Source organism: Trichosurus vulpecula, chromosome 9 (genome assembly GCF_011100635.1).
Source record: "Trichosurus vulpecula isolate mTriVul1 chromosome 9, mTriVul1.pri, whole genome shotgun sequence".
Taxonomy (NCBI): Eukaryota; Metazoa; Chordata; class Mammalia; order Diprotodontia; family Phalangeridae; genus Trichosurus; species Trichosurus vulpecula.
In genome coordinates, this window is record NC_050581.1 from 129,000,187 (window position 1) to 129,012,931 (window position 12,745).

Sequence of the window (12,745 nt, forward strand, 5' to 3'; positions counted from 1 at the left end):
CAAGACTCAAGAGAAGCATAGAAAGACAAACATGAAAGAGAAATCATAAGGGAATCAATAAGGTTAAAATGCTTACATTCCTTTATGGGAAGATGAAAGAACTTTTATCATTATTAGGGCAGTTGGAAAGAGTGTACATAAACAGAGGGCATTAATGGGAGTTGACTAAGACGAGATGATTTCAAAAAATTAAATTAAGGTTTGAGAAGGAGGGAGACACTGGGAAAAGGAGTAAGGCAGAAGAAGAATGGGGGGGGGGGATTATCTTACATAAAAGAAATACAAAAGGAAGAGTTTTACATAGAGGGAAGATGGGTAGAGCTGGCAGAAGTGCTTGAATCTTTTAACAGAATTGGCCCAAAGAGGGAATGACATACAGATTCAGTTAAGGTTTAAGAATTTCTCTTATCCTGTAGGGAAGTAAGAGGTGAAGAAAGAGGGAGAAGTGTTGGGTGGGGGGCAGGGGCTCATAGAAGGGTGGGCACATTAAGGAAGGTAGTGGTTAAAAGCAAAACAAATTTTTGAGGAGGGATAGAGCAAAAAGAGAGAGAAGGATAAACAGGGAAAAAACAGAGCAGAGGGAAATACACAGTTAGTAATCATAACTGTGAATGTGAGATATTAACTCACCCATAAAATGGAAGTATATAGCAGAATGGATTAAAAACTAGAATACAACAATATGCTATTTACAGAAACAGAAAGACACAAACAAAGTAAAAATCAGGGACTGGAGCAGAGTCTATTATTCTTCAGCTTAAATAAAAAAAAAAGTAGGGATAGCAATCATGCTCTCAGACAAAGCAAAAGCAGAAAAGAGATCTAATTAAAAGAGATAAGCAGGGAAACTACATTTCGCTAAAATGTAGTAATATCAATGAATAAATGTATCAATGAACTATCAATGAAACCAAGTACTATCAATGCTATACATATTTGCACCAAATGGCATAGAATCCAAACTCTTAAAGGAAAAGTTACATAAGTTACAGGAAGAAATAGACAATACTAGTAGGGGACCTTAACTTTACCCTCTCAGAATTATATAAATCTATTTATAAAATAAACAAGAAAGGGGGCAGCTAGATGGCACAGTGAATAGAGTACCAGCCCTGGAGTCAGGAGGACCTGAGTTCAAATCCAGCCTCAGACATTTGACCCACTTACTAGCTGTGTGACCTTGGGCAAGTCACTTAACCCCAATTGCCCTGCCTTCCCCCCTCCAGAAAACAAGAAATACAGTAAACTAGCATTAAAAAAAAAAATTCAACAAACATTTACTAAGAGCCCAAAGTATGCAAAACAAATATTGTCTAAGAACAGATTTTTTTTTCACTAGAACAATGAATTCAACGCCACACCATTGGTGTTAGGGAAATTCCCTCCATCAACTGCAAATTAGCCCATCCTCTATAACTTAGCAAGTTACCTAAAGCACTGAGAAGTTAAATGATCTACCCAAGTTAACATAGCCAGAAAAGTGTCAGAGATAGGACTTGAACTCAAGTCATACTAATTCCAAGACTAGTTCTTTGTTCACTACTCTTTGCTGCCTCTCAATACATAATTATAATCCTGAGACCCATTCTTAAAAAGACTTGCAAGTAGAAAGAGCATTGGTTGAGAAGTCCCGGATTAGAATCCTAGCTCTACTACTTATTATTCAAATGACCTTGGGCAAGTCACTTCCTCTCTGTTTGCCTTATCTGTAAAAAGAGGAGGTTGAATTTAAGCTCTAAGGCTTCTTCTAGCACTCAGTTTATGAGAACACAGGACTTGCTCTAGAAAGGGAATATCTTTTACATTAGTATTCTTCGAATCTATGTAGCATTAAGTAGGACTTTTAAAAACAGGTGCCTTTCTGCATTTAGCTGTCAATCAACAAACAAGCATTTATTCAGCAACTACTACAGTACTTACCAGGCACTGTACTAGAGACACAAAGACAATAATGAAATAATCCCTGCCCTCCAGCGGTTTACATTCTATTTAGGTGGCAGTGGGAGGCAGTGTTTATAGAAAGAAGAATATACAAAAATCAAAGCAAGGTAAAATTGGGGAGGTCACTAGCAGCTGGGAGTTAGGAAGGAATCAGGAAAAGCTTCACATAGTGGTATTTGAGCATTTTGAAGGAAATAAAGGATTCTGAGAGGGAGAGGTGAAAGGAGGGAGTACATTTTTAATATGGGAGACAGCACAGATATAGGTGTATAATTGTGACATGAGCATGTATATTTAAAGCCTGTGTCTAGGTCTCAAAGATGTATGTTGAAAGTCCCAGAAACTTAATATCTTTAATTGAAAAGAACATGTGTCCAGTGAATTAAGAAGGAAACATTTTGGCAAGTTTGTTCTTGCTCTGAAGGAGCCTTAGACTTACTGCAGATTAGAAATCTAAGTAGTTTAGATGATACAAATAAGTAGCTACTTAAAAAGTGATAATTAGTGAGAAATGTGTTGCCTCTCATTGCCCCTATATAACAACAAGGAAAGCTAAGCCCTAACATTTAAAAGCCCTATTTAATGCAATAAGAGATAGCACAGAGTAAACTGACAGCTGACTGATCCAAGTTAGGAAAACTATGTTCAAATTCTTCCTCTGACATATACTAACTACATGAGAATGAATGAGCAAGTTATTTAATCAACCAACAAGTCTACTATGTGCCAACCTATATGCCAGGCACTGTGTTAGGCATTGGAAATACAAAGACAAAAATGAAATGCCTGCCCTTACACGCTACAGGAAGAAACAACATTTGGCCTTGGTGCCCTATGCAATTTTCTAAGGTTCTAAAATGCAAAAGAGTTGCCAATCTGCATTGCCATAATCTGTGTCAGTTGAGAAAGTTTCCAATCCAAGAGCCTCTCATGCCAATAAAATCACAGGTATGGACTACACTCCTACCCCACCCCTCCACTTAATGTAATATGGCTGCAAAGAATATCTAAGGAATTCTCTACTTAAGAATAAGATTCAAAAACAATGATGGGGAAAAAATGTGAGAAATGAAACCTTTTATTACTTCCATCTAATTACCTACTGAATAAAATTTTGGCAAAGACTTCTTTGTTTACTCACTTATTATAACCAAATTAAAAATATATACTTTCTGGGGAACAATATCTTCTTAAAGGATATCCATGGATATTTGTGTGCTCTGGAGTGAGTCAGTCCAGAGTTAGCACATTTCAGGTGCATTCAGTACAGAAACCATCTCCAGGTGGCTGTTGCCTTTGAGGTACTAACTAAACGGATTTCACAGAGAAATTCAGGACACCTGGGAAGTATTAATGTGTATTTATAAATTATATTACTGTAGGACATTGTCCTGAAATTGTCATAGGATCATACAGTTAGAGCTGGAAAGGACTTTAGTGGTCATCACATCCTTCCCCAATGTTTTACAGAAGAGGAAACAAGGCAAAAGCTATTTTTGAAATAAGACATTTTAATTTCTAATATATTAATAATAGATATTACCTGCATGAGCAAAAACTCATGAGGTGGGTGGGAGGGGGTTCTCAGTAAATTTTAAAAGTATAAAGGAGTCCTAAGACCAAAACGTTTGAGAACTGCTGGACTACAGAGTTCTAAAAAGCCACACGCTGTTGACAGATCTATTTTGTCATTATCTTTCTTTCACTTGTATTTGAGAGCGGTACTCAATAATGAGAAACTTGACATGAAAGCAACCAGAAGAGAATATTATAGATGCTTGCACACACACACACACACACACACACACACACACACACACACACCCCTCCTTTAGGGCTCATAGAAGATAATCCAGACTATCCCAAATACTCTTTAGCAGTAAATTCTTTTCCTCAGTTGTTACAATTCCATAGGGCTAACCCTGTTTTTATCACATGGTCAGTTTCTTCTATGTTATTAGAGAATGCATTTCAGGAACTTTTCTCCCAAAGAGCTTTGCTTTGTTGGAACTTGAGAATCATTACTATTTCAAATGGACCCTTTCTTTGTGAAATAGGCTACTTGAAGCTGACATATAATGTTTAGGATTTCATCTATATAAAGAACTCCCTTTGGAGAAAATCCCTTTGTCAACAAAGATAAGCACTTGTTCTGCAACTAACAGTCTTAGAGAGCTGCACAGGCGTGCTGAAATGGTGACATGTGTAGAGTCACCCAGCCAGTATGTGTCAGAAGCAGAACTTATGCCAGGACTTCTGCCATAAAGGTTGGCTTTTTATCTGATGCACTGTGCACTCCCTCTTTCTAGTTGCATAAATGGAAATTCTCTCCTTCAATAAGAAATGTCAGAATCTTATTTGCAGTGATATTGCATTAAATGGAGGGCAGAGTTGGAGATCCTACAATTTCCTTCTTATAAATCTCCTACCAAGAATGGGAATCCCTACCTCCTTTCAAGGTTCAGTTCAAATGCCACTTCCCAGAAACCCTCTGCCTTTCCCCCATTGTTAATGCCCTCCCCCAAATTATTGTGTATGTATTTAATATTTACTTGTCCATATATAATTTGCTTCTCATGAAGAACATAAGCTCCTTGAGGGCATTCCCTGTTCAATTGTTGTCTTTCATTCCATCATGCCTTATACATAGTTCTATAAATACTTGTTGAAGAGAATTAAATATTTCAAAATTTGTGAAGATCTACTGTAACGCTGAATATACTTTTTTCAGACTCAAATTTACCAAAATGTTTTAACTCCAAAAATGTGTTGAGTGGCATGTGCTAGATTGTACAATGTTTAGATCTTTTAATAATAAAGAGAACTGGGAAAAACTAGATGACTCAGGATTACTTTGTGTAAATAGTCTGAATGTCTGCTAGTTATTTAATTATGTAACTTCAGTATTTAGTCTTTTGATGCCAATCATACATAGATGGTAGCTCAAGGAAAGTGAATAGTCAATAAACAATAGTCAAGTGAACAATAGTTCACTAGTCTCTGAAAACTCCTTTTAAAAAATAACTTCTTTTTAAAATAGCTCAGCATTCCCTTTCTGTTTAAAGTAAAATGGAAAAGTTTGGAGAGTTTCATCATGAGGTTAACTGAAGGTTGGTACATTTTTCAGGATAACTGAATGTCAAGAGATCTAGAGCAGAGCTCTTAATCTGGGGCCAATCGATAGATTTCAGGAAATCTGTGAATTGGTTTAAAATCTTTTGATAATTGCATTTCAATGTAATTGAAATGTAATCCTATGCATCTTGGGCTACTTAAAATTGATATATAACATTTGAAAACATTTAAAAACATCACTTTGAAAAGGGGTCTATAGGCTTCAATACATAATCAAAGGGATCCATGACCCCAAAAAGGTTAAGAACCTCTGATGAAGAGCAAGGTGTCCTCTTCTCCCCCCATGCTAGGTGAACCTCTTGCAGCAGATTTATGCAAAGATGTGGACAAGAGCTGCAGGGTCTTGGCAGAGATGGGTGGATTGTGAGCTGCACACATGTATCATTGGAGGCAGAACCCACATCTGTGCAGTTCCTGAAAATCATCTCCTAAGCAGTGGAGAGATTATGCTCTCCATCAATACAAGGAGAAGCCATACTGATGGAATCCCAGATACTTGAAATACTAAAGTCTGTCTTACTATTCTGGGACACATAATTTGGAGTAATCAGAAATGCCTCTTTCACAATCACTTATGGTAAGGTATTCTGCTTTTTCTTGTTTGAGGACCTGAGGATTATTGCAGCCAAGGAACCAGCATGTTCCTGAAGCAGAGCAAAGGAAATGCGTTCTCATAATAGCTAATGAATACATTGAACGTTTTCCGTATTTTGCTCTCATAAACATTCCAACACATTGGTTTGAGAGAATTGTACCTTGATTCAAAATATATTGGGTCCACATATTTGATTTCATTGCTGTAGGAAATCTCAATGTAGATTTGCAACTATTCTGCAACTTTGAATCTTAATGAGTTGCCTGGAGGCATTGAGAGGGTGGGTGACTTACCCAGGGTTAGAAGTAGCATGCGTCACAGGTGAAACTAGAAGCCAGGTCTTGACTCTGAGGCTGGCTCACTAGCTGTGAGGCCAATAACTAGCATTTATATAGTTTAGCACAGTGACTGGCACATGGTAAGCACTTGATAAATGTTTATTGACATAATGCTAACAAATATTTATTGATATAATGCATTAAGGTTTGTGAAGCACTTTACACATATTTGCATTTGATCTTCATAATCACAATAATTAACATTTCTATAGTGCTTACTATGTTCCAGGCACTGTGCTAAGCACTCTATGATGATCTCATTTTGTCCTCACAACAACCCTGGGAGGTGTTATTTTTATCCCCATTTTACAGTTGGGGAAACTGTACAGAGAGGTTAAATGTTTTGTCCAGAGTCATACAGCTAGTAAGTGTCTGAAACAGGATTCAAGCTCAGGTCTTCCTGACTCCAAGTCCCATATTCTACTTATCCCATCACCTTGCTGCCTTCATGCTGTGGTGCCTTTCTATTAGTGTATCTTTTGTATAATAGGCAGCATGACACAAGAGATACAGCTCTAAAAATCTTTTCTCAGAAATCTTTTTTTATTTCCTGATACTTCCTAACACTTTTAGACTTTTTTCTCCTAACTGAATCAATTTAAGCATCTCAGGTCTTTCTCCAACTCTAAAATGCTATGATTTTGGGAAACTTGTGGGAAGGTTTATTTTGTGATAACAGCTAAAGTATTGATCAAAACTGAATCTGAAGGAAGTCTGGGAATGACAAGCAATAGCTTTTGACAACATCATTCTGCCTACTACTGGGGTCAGCATTATGGAGCATAACTTAAGGAGATTAAATCAAAAATGAAAAGAAGATTTCAAATTCTCTGCCTCACTGTCAGCTTAAAGTATATTCTACAAATGTTCTCCTTGCATCCTTCTTCTACTAGTTGTGTGATCTTGTGAAAATCACAACTGTTCTACACCTCAGTTTCCTCATATGTAAAATCTGGGAGCTTAATTAAGTAATCTCTAAGGACTCTCTCAGTTTAAGAAAGGGAGAGACAGAGAGACAGACACAGAGAAAAAGGGAGAGGGCGAGGGAGAGGGAGAGTTCCTTGATCACATAACAGATCATGAAATCACAGAATCTCAGAACTCTAAGGTAATATAAAAACTCTTGGTAATCCCATAGTACAACTCCTTTTCAATGCATGAACATAACTGACCGGTTTGAAAAATGTGGAAAAAATTATTTGAAAAAGATTCTTGGAGCTGTATCTCTTGTGCCATTCTGCTTCTCTATCATACAAAAGATACACAAATACAAAGGCAGCACAGCATGAAGGCAGCAAGGTGATGGAATAAATAGAATATGGGACTTGGAGTCAAGAAGACCTGAGTTTGAACCCTGTTTCAGACACTCACTAGCTGTGTGACCCTGGACAAGACACTTAACCTCTCTGTACGTCAATTTCCCCAGCTGTAAAATGGGGATAAAAATACACTTACCTGCCAGGGTTGTTGTGAGGACCAAATGAGATCATTGTAAAATACTTAGCACAGTGCCTGATACATAGTGAGCACTATAGAAATGTTAGCTATTATGATTATAAGCTTCAAATGCAGTAATATGTGTATTATGCAATAATATATTTGCAAAACTTAAGGCATTCTATCAGTTAGTCAATAAGTAATCACAGAGTTATTGCTGAAACACCTTTACTAAAAGGACTGAATATGTTAGCAAGGCAGGCCATTGCACTACGGAATGACTAATTATTAGGACGGTCTTCCTTTATTGAATAGAAATGTTTCCCTGTAACTTCTATCTATTCATTCTAGTTTTTTCCTCATGGAGTGAAAATGAACAAGTCTAATCCCTCTTCCATGTGGATCACCCAGCTAGTAGATGTCTAAGGTGGTATTTGTGATCTTATTGATCCCAAATCCAGGGCCCTAATTTAACACAAGAGGCTGCCATGGCAGCTTTTAAACATTTGAAGAAAAAACTCATCCCCCACCCCAAATTATATCTTTTAAAATAACTAAATATTAAACTATGCTTGGTGTATATCATTTATAAAATTAAGGGAAAATGCTACTACAAAATATAGCATGGATTAGTACTGAAATGTAAGGAGAAAGGAAAAGGTATCAGCAGAAAGTGAGGAAGAGAAGAATGGACATTATCAACAGGAAAAATTCATCCTTAACATATGCTATTAGGCATTTACACATGTGCATATGACAGAAGATAGCCATAGGCCTCTGCTAATTTATCTAAATATACATTTAGCTACAGTTACATATTATATACCTGAAACTTGTAGTTAAGAAATATTATTTTAACTGACTTTTGTTTTACTATTGTTGTAGCTACAAAGAGACAGGTGAATAAACAACCAGTTGAAAGCTAAGGGATGTTTGCACTTATCTACAAGTTTGACCTAACAAGCCGGTGCCAAAACAGATTTAATCCTTTTTTTAAACTGTGATCATCTTCTAACTAGCCTTCCAATCCTAGCTGTAAAATACCTTTGATCTAGTTTGCCACCTGTGGGGGTCAAAGAAGGAGATTTGAAAGGGACCAAAAGCTAGGAATTAAGGAAATGCACTATTTTCAAGTTTCAATTGAGACATTTTAAAATGCTCCACACAACTTTTGTAGAGAGATCAAATTCAGTTCTAGGAATGTGGAGTAGGAAGAGAAACCCACAACAAAATAAAATTAAATCTTTTAGAGACCAACAGATAAGATAGATTTGAGGGCCTCCTGTTAAATGATATGTTACATCAAAAGCTTACAATCTGTCATGAAATAAGGAAACCCAGCTCAGTTCAAAGATATTTCCAGTTAAAATTATATTTATATGCATAACCTCAAAATGGTGAGGTACCAATGGAAGTTTTTTTTTCTCTCTCTCTCCCTCCTTTCTTGGGTCCTTGAAGCATCAGCATTAACAGTTCACATTCAATGCAATCTTCACAACCATCTTATGATGTAGAGTACAACTATTATTATCACCACTCTACAGAAGGGAAAAGTGAGGCACAAAGAAGTGAAATTACTTACCTAAGACCACATCAGTGGTAGGACTAGGACTAAATACTAATCTTCTGATTCCAAATCTGAGCTGCTATGTTAGGATTTTTTTTCTAAGTAGAATAATGTATATAGGAAGACTTTTCAAAGTCTGTCCTACTAATAACATTACTCCTATCCATATTATTCACATCATTTTATTCCATGATCTATCTATCAGAAGGCAGACACACAGTACTTATGATTAGTTGTTTGTCTTTTCCCGCTTGGTGGATATGTTAACTAAGAACACATCCAAAAAAGAAGTCAAAGAATCAGTTTCTAAACTAAGTTAGCTTCACTTTTAATACAAAGTTTCAGAGGACCATCTATTTATATCATAGAATTTTTTATTTTCAGAGCTGAAAGGGATCCAGGGAACATCTATTCCAAACACCATTTTTTATACGCAAAGAAATTAAAGTCTGAGTTACTGTGGTTGTATGAATTGTCCGTGGTCAAATAAGACGCGTATATTAAGTGTCTGCAGTAGGCCTGGCACTGAGCTAAGCACTAAGGATTCAAAGAAAGGGGGGAAAACAAACCAGTCCCTGCCTTCAAGAAGCTCAGAATCTAATTGTAGAGACCATATGCAAACACCGATGTATAAACAAAGTATATACAGGATAAATTAGAAGAAATCAATAGAGACAAAGTACTGGCATTAATGCGGTACCAGCAAAGGTTTCTTGTAGAAAGGTGGATTTTAGCTGATACTTGAAGGAGGCAGGGAGACAGATGAAGGAGAAAATTGCAGGCATGTGGAAGAGCCAATGAATATTCCCAAGGGTTGGTGGATGGAGTGTCATGTGACAGGAATACAATTAGTCATGCAATTAGTAAGTGATAGAGATAAGGATTGAACTTTAATTTCAAGTTCAGAATATCTCTTAGTTGGGTGTAAAGCTTTCAAAACTACAGTAGCTATTACATGGTAAAATATATACCAAAAATTAACATTCAATTAAACTTAAAGAGTACTTACTACATTTCTGCTATGGGTAAGGCACTGTGCTAGATGTTGGGGATATAGAAACAAACATGAAAAACAGCCTTTCCCCTCAAGAAGGTTATGTTTTACTGGGACATGTGAGGTAGGAGACATTCTCTTCACCTAACAGATGTAACACAGAATAGGTGTTTAATGAATGCTTACTGAACTGGATTACAAATTGTTATATTGTATACATAACAAGTTGTCATATATACAGTTTTCCAAGATGGGAAAACAAACTGCTCTATTGCAAGGATGCCAGACCAGCCAAAGGCCTGTACCTCTAGAAGGTAGGATCTGTTATTTACAAGCAAATGGATCCAATGAAGCACTTACTTAGTTCCTCTCTTTAAACAAAGTTTGGCTGTCTATGCAATCAGTTCATGCAGTTGCTCATTTGCCTAGCCATGCTAATAAATGCCACCTTCATGTTATTTGCCTTTATTTTTGCATTATAAACCAATCAACTAGAAACAGCTGTTCAAAGAGAATGAAGATACCAGGTGTGATGTACAATTTATAAGGAGGAAGAAGGTAGGAAAGAAGAAAGACATCTTCTAAATAATTAGTCTAATCAAATTAACATAATATATATCAATTATCCAGCATTACATAAAGTAAAATATAGCATGATTTAACTCATTTTACAGAGATTGTCAGTTGCCATGGAAATAAAAAAGCAAAATTCCAGGCACATTTTAACACCTGTGTTATCCTGGGGCTAAGCCCAGGGACAGGTCAAATACTTTTATTATACATGTTAGAAAACAACCTAAGCTTTCACAGAAAATGAAGTCAGTCCTAGAACATTTGTTAGCTGGCAAGTACAAAGTCACAGCAACAGATAAGAATAAGGAACTAGAGGAGGTCAGCTTGCTCACTAAAAAGACCGAAAACAATAGCTTTAGGAATAGCGTCTTAAGTCAGGTGGAAAAGGGAAGATTCAATTGTTGCATTATTCTAAACTTTAAACAAGAATCTTCAAAGAGCAGACTTTTCTGGACAGAACAAATTCACTAATTATGTTCACTGATAATTCCCTAAAATATGTTGTATTGCCCACAGGACTTACTGTAACTCTAAGCAGAATGGGGGACTGACTTGTTAAAGTTTAAAGGATGTAGAGACCCTTGGGAAATAAAACAAGAATAAATCCATTTAGCCTTTGTAAACTTACCATCCTCTGAGTCATCCTTTGAGTTGTTCCCTGGAGAAGCTGCCAAAAGGATCCAGAGAAACGCTGCTTGGATTAGTAGTCTCCACCCCTGCTTCCAATAGCCTCCTTCCATGGGGACAACAGCTCCTGTACTTAATGCAGAATGAGCCTGGGGAATCAGATACAGATGAGAAAATCCCCACCCCCCTTGTTCTGTTTAGGGATTGGGGCTGAACCACCAAGCAAAAGCTTCCCCCTTCCTCTGCCCAAAATGGGGATAATAGTAAAGGTGGCTGCTGCCCCCCTTCTCTTCTTAAAGGAACTTGCAATAGCACATCACTTCTCCTGGGACAATAACACCTACCCTGAAGAACTTGAAGGTCTTAAATCCCTACCAACCTTACTTGCTATAATGGTGTCTCTAAGAGGTATTTGTAGTGAGTGGTTTACTTGTGGAAGAAAAAGGACGAGCGTTGGACCTTCACATAGTGCATAAAGTGTCTTGAATGAGTTTAAGAACAGAAGTCCATTTTAAAAAGTTTTTGTGGTATTTCCCCCAGATTCATTATTAGAACATGTATCATTTGAAGGCAGACCACAGGTGTTTTGTTTCCTTCATTTTTCATTTTATAGAGGAAACCCAAGACCAGAGTGGTTAGGACTATTTTCTGTTTGTCATTGAATTCCCCAGTACCTTGCTAGCACAGGCATGCTGGTATACAGTAGGCTTGTTGATGAAATAACTCACATTAATATGCTGCATGAAGATGGGGAGTCTGCAAACGTGGATTCAAAGCCTGGACCTGCCCTTTATTAGCTATCACTCCACCTTTTTAAACTTCAGTTTCCTGATCTATAAAAAGGAGGGGGTTGGATTGTGGGATTACTTTATTTTTTAGTGGCAGACCTGCAACTAGAATTCAATACTCTTCTTTCCATTATCTGGCAGCTGCATTTGTTAATACAAGCTAGGGAGAAGCTGGATATTATCGACATGGTACATATAATTAGCAGAAAAAGAACTTTTGTTGTTTATACATCTAAATCACATGGAGCCTAGAGCCAAAAGGGACTTCCTCCTACTCAAGCCACCTGATTAAAGGAAGGTGATGTATTATTTCCAGTTTATATTGGCTGATGGCAAAGTATATAAATGGCATCTAGAATCTGTAAAGTAAGGGCTATAGGAAGAGAAAAGTAATTATGGGCTTACTATGTACTAGGCACTGTACTAAGTGATTTACAAATATCTCACTTGAGACACATGGTGGATAAAGTCCCAGACTTAGTAGCAAGAAGACCTGAGTTCAAGTATCAGTTCAGATGCCAGTTATGTGAGCCTGGCTAAAACAATGAACCTCAAGCACCCTCATCTGTTAAATGGGAAAAATAAAGCCTAGCTAAAAGTTATTGTGAAGATCAAATGAAATCACATAAGGCATTTTGAAAACCTTGAGTACTATATAAATGTGAGCTATTATCAACACCAACCAAATTCTGAAGCACAACCTTCAATCACTTTTCAAGGGTCCCCTTTAACTCAGTAGCAAAGTACTGA

The 12,745-nt window shown here is 37.0% G+C and overlaps 1 protein-coding gene across 1 annotated transcript in view; it reads right to left on the reverse strand.

Moving 5' to 3' along the window:
- Positions 1-11,320, reverse strand: part of PKD1L1 (polycystin 1 like 1, transient receptor potential channel interacting) — a 161,396-nt gene extending 150,076 nt beyond the window's left edge. The window contains exons 1-2 of the mRNA XM_036739640.1: positions 11,209-11,320; positions 5,597-5,720 (exon numbers count right to left, since the gene is read on the reverse strand). Coding sequence (XP_036595535.1) covers positions 5,597-5,720; positions 11,209-11,320 — 236 coding nt within the window. The remainder of the gene's footprint in view (positions 1-5,596; positions 5,721-11,208) is intronic.
- Between the last annotated feature and the right edge of the window lie 1,425 nt (positions 11,321-12,745).